Raw genomic sequence first — 9,336 nt, forward strand, 5'->3', positions numbered from 1 at the left:
CACCTCTGGTAACATGCACCAGCAGCTGATGAGAGTGCATGTAGACAGGAAGTGGCTGACAGACTGCAGGAGATCAGCGGCACCCACAAAAGATGAAAAAAGGGGTATTGTCTCACACACTGTATATTGTTGAGAGATGGAGGTCAGGGGTCAGGGGTCATTGTACCAGCAGGGGTTCTTGGAATGTAATAATCTCTCATATAAAATAGATATGTATTGTGGAGAATATGGCATAAGGTGGAATCCCCCTATTTGTTTTTTGCAGAATGCTGTGGCCCCCCTGAGGATGTCGGTGCCCTCCCTCCCATGTGACCCCGAGCCTGTTTCCAAGCACCAGCCCCTGGTAATGGACCTTCCCCACCTGTCACACCTCACCGTCATCAGCATGATGCAGGAACGATTCCGCAAGATACAGGAGAACCCCTGCGGGACCCTGAGGCCCCTGGACCAAGTCACCTGCTTCAAGGTGAGCGCGCATACAGCACCGCGTCCGACAGCCGCCATCGGAGAGAGTATACAACTGACAGGAACAGCGAGTGTGCAGACCCGGGAACTCAGCACAGAGATGGGGGGGCTCCTCATAATGGGCACAGCAGGTGTACAGACCCGGGAACTCAGCACAGGGATGGGGGGGCGCCTCATAATGGGCACAGCGGGTGCACAGCCCCGGGAACTCAGCACAGGGATGGGGGGGCGCCTCATAATGGGCACAGCGGGTGCACAGCCCCGGGAACTCAGCACAGGGATGGGGGGGCGCCTCATAATGGGCACAGCGGGTGCACAGCCCCGGGAACTCAGCACAGGGATGGGGGGGCGCCTCATAATGGGCACAGCGGGTGCACAGCCCCGGGAACTCAGCACAGGGATGGGGGGGCGCCTCATAATGGGCACAGCGGGTGCACAGCCCCGGGAACTCAGCACAGGGATGGGGGGGCGCCTCATAATGGGCACAGCGGGTGCACAGCCCCGGGAACTCAGCACAGGGATGGGGGGGCGCCTCATAATGGGCACAGCGGGTGCACAGCCCCGGGAACTCAGCACAGGGATGGGGGGGCGCCTCATAATGGGCACAGCGGGTGCACAGCCCCGGGAACTCAGCACAGGGATGGGGGGGCGCCTCATAATGGGCACAGCGGGTGCACAGCCCCGGGAACTCAGCACAGGGATGGGGGGGCGCCTCATAATGGGCACAGCGGGTGCACAGCCCCGGGAACTCAGCACAGGGATGGGGGGGCGCCTCATAATGGGCACAGCGGGTGCACAGCCCCGGGAACTCAGCACAGGGATGGGGGGGCGCCTCATAATGGGCACAGCGGGTGCACAGCCCCGGGAACTCAGCACAGGGATGGGGGGGCGCCTCATAATGGGCACAGCGGGTGCACAGCCCCGGGAACTCAGCACAGGGATGGGGGGGCGCCTCATAATGGGCACAGCGGGTGCACAGCCCCGGGAACTCAGCACAGGGATGGGGGGGCGCCTCATAATGGGCACAGCGGGTGCACAGCCCCGGGAACTCAGCACAGGGATGGGGGGGCGCCTCATAATGGGCACAGCGGGTGCACAGCCCCGGGAACTCAGCACAGGGATGGGGGGGCGCCTCATAATGGGCACAGCGGGTGCACAGCCCCGGGAACTCAGCACAGGGATGGGGGGGCGCCTCATAATGGGCACAGCGGGTGCACAGCCCCGGGAACTCAGCACAGGGATGGGGGGGCGCCTCATAATGGGCACAGCGGGTGCACAGCCCCGGGAACTCAGCACAGGGATGGGGGGGCGCCTCATAATGGGCACAGCGGGTGCACAGCCCCGGGAACTCAGCACAGGGATGGGGGGGCGCCTCATAATGGGCACAGCGGGTGCACAGACCCGGGAACTCAGTACAGGAATGGTGGGGTCCCCTCATAATGGGCACAGCAGGTGTACAGACCCGGGAACTCAGTACAGGAATGGTGGGGCCCCCTCATAATGGGCACAGTGGGGGTACAGACCCGGGAGCTCAGCACAGGGATGGGGGGGCTCCTCATAATGGGCACAGCAGGTGTACAGACCCGGGAACTCAGCACAGGGATGGTAGGAGGCCCTCATAATGGGCACAGCGGGTGCACAGCCCCGGGAACTCAGCACAGGGATGGTAGGAGGCCCTCATAATGGGCACAGCGGGTGCACAGCCCCGGGAACTCAGCACAGGGATGGTAGGAGGCCCTCATAATGGGCACAGCGGGTGCACAGCCCCGGGAACTCAGCACAGGGATGGTAGGAGGCCCTCATAATGGGCACAGCGGGTGCACAGCCCCGGGAACTCAGCACAGGGATGGTAGGAGGCCCTCATAATGGGCACAGCGGGTGCACAGCCCCGGGAACTCAGCACAGGGATGGTAGGAGGCCCTCATAATGGGCACAGCGGGTGCACAGCCCCGGGAACTCAGCACAGGGATGGTAGGAGGCCCTCATAATGGGCACAGCGGGTGCACAGCCCCGGGAACTCAGCACAGGGATGGTAGGAGGCCCTCATAATGGGCACAGCGGGTGCACAGCCCCGGGAACTCAGCACAGGGATGGTAGGAGGCCCTCATAATGGGCACAGCGGGTGCACAGCCCCGGGAACTCAGCACAGGGATGGTAGGAGGCCCTCATAATGGGCACAGCGGGTGTACAGACCCGGGAACTCAGTACAGGGACCTCTTTATTGGAGTCTCTGGGAGATAGAAGAGACTATCGGGGGGTTTGACTCTCCAGCATCTTCCACAATTGAAATGTGGGTTTTGGCTTTGCTGACCCTGTTGCTTGCCGTCTTCTTCTGGGCTCTGCAGTGCGGCGACAAAGGTCACTACGCCAACAAGTGCATCAAAAGTCGTTACGCCTTTCTGATCAGGAAGTGAGGAGGAAGCCGGGAATTTGTCCGCTCAGCATCCACCATTGCCGTCAGACTTTCCAGGTCTTCTCAGGAGAATTGGGACCCTTGCGGAGACACTCCGGACCCGAGGGGCTAAGAATGGACTCCATCAGAAATGACTCGGCTCACCGCGCCCCTCCCCCCCGTCCGAATGTGCAACCAGCCGGCTTCTCCAACTCCAAAACCAAGAAAATGGACCTTCTGAGTCTTTTTATTCTCATTCTTTATCACTCAATAAAACAATCTCTTTGCATTCAGTTTCACAGCGTTGTGTTTTGTTGGGTGAATGTATTTTTTTCTTTTAATGGCGGTGAATGGGATCCTTCGTGTGACGGGACCGCCAACCGAACGCTGATTTGTAGGGCCAACCAGGTGCGTTAAGCTGCGTTTGATCAACGCAGCCTCAGCAGTAATAGATAACAACCGCTCTATGGTCGCCCCGGGTAACAGCATGCATGTGTGCTCAGATTATCAGGAAGTCGGGTGGCGGATCGTGACCCATCGCCTGGGCCGGGTTCCCGATTGCCTGTGAAGCGGGTGTTCACATGCGGAGGCTGCCTGGCTTCCTGACCAATCAGGAAGCCGGGCGATGAGTCATGACCCGGCTTCCTGATTGGCTAGGAAGCCAGGCTGCTTACAATATGTGCAGCTAGCTTCCTAGAAGATCAGCAAGCCAGGCGGCGCGTCATGACCCGCCTCCCCGATTGGCTAGGAAGCCGGCTTCACTTGATCCTAGGCAGCCTGGCTTCCTGACCAATCGCAAAGCCGGGAGACGGGTCATTACGTGCTGCTCACTTTCCTGATTGGTTAGGGCTGCCTAGCAACAAGTGAAGCTGGCTTCCTAGCCAATCAGGAAGCCAGGGGCCAAGTCATAACCCACCGCCCGGCTTCCTGATTGGAAAGAAAGCCGCCCCCATTCTCCACCGGCACTTGCGGTCGCAGGGAGATCTCCCTCTGACCAGAAGTTACGGCATTGGAGGTAAGTATCGGGGCATTTGGGGAAGTACGAGTACTCCCCCAAATTCTCAGTATCGGCACCAATACTAGTATCGGTATATTCCGAGTTTTTATGATACAAGAATATGAATTAAATTATCTGGGAATGTTTTTACCTTCTCCCCATTCTAATAGCAAAAAATTGTTGTCTCTGTCCCCTTCGGAGAGATTTGCCATCACTTCCCACCCTCATAAAATTCACAGGAAGTAAAGCAAATCTCCCCAATGGGGACAAAGACCAGGGGTAGCAGAACTCCAGCTGTGGTGGAACTACAAATCCCATGAGGCATTGCAAGATTCTCACAGCCACAGACACGACTCCCGAAGAGAGATGCATCATGGGATTTGTAGTTTCACCACAGTTGGAGGGCCGGAGGTTTGCTACCACTGCCATAGACCATAATAACTTCGAGCCTGCCCACAAATTGGCCGGAGTAAGGCTTTCACCAAGTCCCATGGATTTAAAACAAAAAAAAAATGAAAAACTTTATTAAACTGACAGTCAGCAACACTATTATTATTGAGGAAACACTGAATATAGGCACCTGAGGAAGAACCAATGAAAAATCAGGTTTCAGTAACGGAAAGTCTCCCGGAGCACCAGGAAGGGAGATCAACGATTGTCACAGCCGGGACGTCAACGGGACATCCGGGGCGGCTCACGATGTGCGGGTCAAGCCTTGCTGTGGTGTGTTGGTGACAATGTGGAGGATCAGAAGTGTTCGGATCTTTGTTCGCTGAAAGGAAAAGTCTCAGTGATATTTCCTCCAGCGATCTTGTCCTGAAAGAGAAAGCGTGACGGGTTCAAAGAACTTGGGTGAGGATAGAAAACAGACCATCGTGTCCACCTAAATATCCAAAAGTATGTGGACCCTCCACAAGATGGAGCTCAGGTGTCTCCAGTGAAGGTTCTGGTAATACTCCATCATACAAACATATTGTAGACAATTGTCGTCTTCCAGCCTTGTGGTCACAGTTTTGGTGAAGACCCTTTTCTGTTCCACCATGACTGTCCCCTGTGTACAAAGCCAGCTCCATACAGACATGGTGTGACCAGCTTGGTGAAGGAACTCGAGTGTCCTGCACAGAGCCCCGACCTCAATCTTACTGAACACCAGCCAGGTCTTATCATCCAAGAGTTGTATCCAACCCAAAAAAGTGCTCTTTTGGCTCAATAGGCACCAATACCAACAGATGCACTTTGCAGAAGACCCTTTTCTGTCCCACCATGACTGTCCCCTGTGTACAAAGCCAGCTCCATAAAGACATGGTGTGACCAGCTTGGTGGAGGAACTCGAGTGTCCTGCACAGAGCCCTGACCTCCACCATACTGAACGCCTTTGGGATGAGTTGGAACGCCAGTTGTGAGCCCGGTCTTCTCATCCAACATCAGTACCTGACCTCACAAATGCGTACAAATTGTGCTCTTCCCGCCTTGTGGTCACAGTTTGGTGAAGACCCTTTTCTGTTCCACCATGACTGTCCCCTGTGTACAAAGCCAGCTCCATAAAGACACGGTGTGACCAGTTTGTGAAGGCCACTCAAGTTCCTCCACACCAGAGCCCTGACCTCAACCCTATGGGACATAGGAAAACCTTATGGAACACAGGGGATCCATTGGAATGATTGAGTTCAGGTGTACAAAGCCAGCTCCATACAGACATGGCGTGACCAGTTTGGTGTGAAGGAGCTCGAGTGTCCTGCACAGAGCCCTCACCTCCACCCTACTGAACACCTTTGGGATGAGTTGGAATGCTGTGAGCCGGGTCTTCTCATCCAACATCAGCACCTGACCTCTCATTCTGAGCCTGATGAAGGGGACTCTGGGAGGTGCCGAAAGTGCTTGCAATTAAACGGCAAGTTTTCATTAAAATGGACTTTTGCTGATCACTTCAAATGGTGTGCTGGTGACATCCTTTATATTTGTATACTTTTCATGGTGCCATCCGTGGCCACTACAAGCACCCTCCTGTATACACAGGACATCTACGGATGCGGTAAGGAGTGCAGCAAGATACATCAACTAGTCCTAGGTACAGCTCACGTGTGATGCTGAGACTCTATGATTGAAAGGTCTGAAATCCAATTAATGGAAGGGGCGGGGCAAGGGACAGTCAGGCAGTAAAGTGCTAGACGGAGGTCAGATAGAAGACTGAAGGGGAGGACGGAGGTCAGATAGAAGACTGAAGGGGTGGACAGAGGTCAGATTTAAAGGGGTAAAGTGGGGGAAATGTCCGTGTATTGCAGAAGTTTAATTTTTCGCCCTGACATTCACTTTACGAAGCTTGCATACAAATAATAAGTTGTCCATAAAACATGCGATACATGGGAGGACGGACGGAGGTCAGATAGAAGAATGTAGGGAAGGCTGGAGGTCAGCTTAAGTGGTGATTGGCTAGTTTGGAAGGTGCGTGGGCCTCATTGAAAAGCCAAGGCGCTGATGCGGATAGCTGTCTTGGCTCCTCCCACATTGTATATATTTGATAACAAATGGCGTTCTTACGTATATGTTGATAGTTCCAGGAGTAGCTGAGGGCGCAGTAGCCGGCTAGAATCATAGTCAGGCCTCCTATGCCGCCCTTCCTCACGTTGATGTATTTGTTGTAGTAACGAGTCCAGGCTGCGAGAAACGGGGAAAAAATAAAGCGTTCTACTGTTTTTAGAGAATATTTACATTCCAGCCGCCGGCAAATTAAAAAAATTCCCCAGCGGGAGTTCGAAACAACAATAAAAAAAGCAGCTCTGGTGCAACACTCGCCTCCTCTCCGGGGCTGCCCGCTGTGATAATTACTCTCACCATTATGACCTATGTGGTGTAACAATCACCATAGCAACCCAGGCAGCCGCTATGGGGCCCGGGGCTCAGTGGGGCCCGGCCAGATGCCGTGCGGGCCGCCTGGGTCGCTATGGGATCCTCTGCTGGTGGCTTTCACTGGCGGCTGAAGACGAACACGCCGCTGTTCAGATCACTGACAGTAATCTGTGCAGCAGCGCGTTCCTCTCCACAGAGTCAATGAAAGCCAACAGCGGCAGTGGAGGAGGAGGCGGGCCCGGGGTTGGCAGCAGGGGAGGAGGCGGGGCCCGGTGAGGAAGAAGGAGGCGGGCCCGGCGACAGAACACGCCGCTGTTCAGATCACTGACAGTAATCTGTGCAGCAGCGCGTTCCTCTCCACAGAGTCAATGAAAGCCAACAGCGGCAGTGGAGGAGGAGGCGGGCCCGGGGTTGGCAGCAGGGGAGGAGGCGGGGCCCGGTGAGGAAGAAGGAGGCGTGCCCGGCGACAGAGGAGGCGGACAGGTAAGGAGTGCGACCAGCCCACCTGAGGGTGACCCTGCAGAGCCCACCATATAGAGTCTATGATGGGCTCTGCAGGGTCACCCTCAGGTGGAATCTCGAGTGGGCTCTGCAAGGGGTATAACTAGAAATCACGGGGCCCCATACAAAATGTTGCTATGGGGCCCTGTGATTTCTAGTTACGCCCCTGATGCCGGGGTTGTGTATTTACAAGTAGCCGCGGTGGATGGATCACACAGCCCGCAGCGCTGAGCGGCCTCTTATGAAGCGATGTTCAGGCTGTGTGACGGAACTGCTGGTGCTCTGCATGTTTATTGGCCGCCGGCAGATCTGTCACACAGCCCCGCGGCCCTGATTGTTTATTCATAATAGTAAAAGGACCGTCTATGAGGGGCCGGGTACCCAATGCTGGCTGTACCTCCCCTGGAACACCCATATATTATTCTTTGGAACCCCGGTGGAGCTATAGCCACCATTACCAAAAAAAAATTGCGTGCGCCCGCAAAATCGCAAAAAACGCCCGTAGGCGACGATTAAAATGCTTTTACTGCTCATCAATTATTGCTCTCACTGCGACGTTTGCGGCGATATGTAACATGTGCGGCACAATTGGCGTTCTCGCACGTAGGCGCATATCTGCGTGCGTATGTGGGGGGGCGGGGACTTTAAAAAAATGTTTTCTTTTTGAATTTTTTGTTATGCTTTATTTTTTTTAGGATTATTTAATTTTTATATCACTTTTTTTTTTTTTTTTTTTCCCCACAACTTTATTGCTATTACATGGGGGGCTAAGAAGCCCCCTATGGGATAGCCAATTTACATGACAGGTCCTCTTTATGGAGACATCAGGGGTCTCCAAGACCCCTAATGTCACCTAGGGACCCAAAGAGAAGCTGATGAAGCGGAGATCGGCTTCATCAGCTTCTCTAGCTTGAGAGTGACACTGAATGTAATCTACATTACTTCCTGCATTCGGGGACTGAGAGCAGATCAAAGGGAGACCGTATACTGATCTCCCTTTGATCTCCTGTCACAGAGCCGTGCCGGTCCCGGCCGCGGGAGTGACAGCTGCTGATACAAGCGATCGAGCGCCTCTAGAGACGCTCGATCTCTTGACTGTAATGCTCCCGGCCGGCCGTGCAATTACAACGGCCGGCCGGGAAGCTGCTCGTCGGGCTCCACCGTCCTCTCGTCACAGGCGAGTGGATTTTTCAAGCCCTGTTTATGTCACACCCTTTCTGACCAGGGACTATAACGTGCTTTGTGTGTCCTGTTAGCGGACCAAACAGGAAGTCACTCGCACTCCAATGCAATGCCGAGTAAATCTTGTTTATTGACTAGAAAATAGTGTAGCATTTTACAGCAACGTTTCGGGAACCAGCACGGTTCCTTCTTCGGGCAAACGGAGCGTTGGAGTGCGAGTGACTTCCTGTTTGGACTTGTGTTTTGCGGGGGCATCTGCTGTCACTGCCGCGCCCGCCCTGTTTTACCTTCTGCTTCCATCTGGCCAGGGGTGCGATGGGATGCAGGGTTTTTTTTCTTGTTATCGGACCATTCGCTTGAAATTTCGGCCCGCCGTGCGTTTCTCTCACCTCGTAGCCCCAGGTCCGGGACACTCTTCACGGAGAGCCTCCGAAGTGCAAGCCAGGAAGGCAGCTCGCCCATTCTAACATCCATCAGTCGGCGCGCCGTCAGTGGGACCTCCGGGACGCGCGGGCGATCTGCAGGCTGACAGTACTCTGGATAACGAAAGAGTTCCTTTCAGTCACTCACACGGCAGAGCTGCTGAAAAACAACTAAAGCTCTCATTTGGAAATGTCAAACCTCAGCGGTGATTGGTGTGAACGCACGGCTTCAGCTTGACCCACCTGACACCCAAATATCCTCCGATCAGATTATCACCCACACAGGGTCAGAACCTAACTTAGTGAGGCAAGAGCTGCAGCAGCCTCTACTCTGTGTTAGAGGCTTGAGCTCTGTGGGTGGATTGGACCAATGGAAAAGCGCCAATGGTTCCAAGCTGTCCAATAAAAAAATACATTTAAAAAACCCACTGAGGACATCTATCTTGGTGCTTCACCAGTAACGAGCAAGTGTCTCCTCCCTCCGTCCTTCAAACCAGCTTGGTGACCAGGTTGAGGGGGCGGGGCTTTGG

General features: G+C 54.7%; 1 protein-coding gene across 1 annotated transcript in view; it reads left to right on the forward strand.

Moving 5' to 3' along the window:
* The window catches only part of LOC108798568 (cleavage and polyadenylation specificity factor subunit 4-like), a gene marked incomplete at its 5' end in the record, with an annotated part of 4,250 nt that extends 1,356 nt beyond the window's left edge, over nucleotides 1-2,894 (forward strand). The window contains 2 exons of the mRNA XM_018570328.1: nucleotides 266-466; nucleotides 2,811-2,894. Coding sequence (XP_018425830.1) covers nucleotides 266-466; nucleotides 2,811-2,879 — 270 coding nt within the window. The remainder of the gene's footprint in view (nucleotides 1-265; nucleotides 467-2,810) is intronic.
* Between the last annotated feature and the right edge of the window lie 6,442 nt (nucleotides 2,895-9,336).

Source organism: Nanorana parkeri, unplaced genomic scaffold (genome assembly GCF_000935625.1).
Source record: "Nanorana parkeri isolate BGI_ZX_2015 unplaced genomic scaffold, ASM93562v1 scaffold1507, whole genome shotgun sequence".
NCBI classification, from domain to species: domain Eukaryota; kingdom Metazoa; phylum Chordata; class Amphibia; order Anura; family Dicroglossidae; genus Nanorana; species Nanorana parkeri.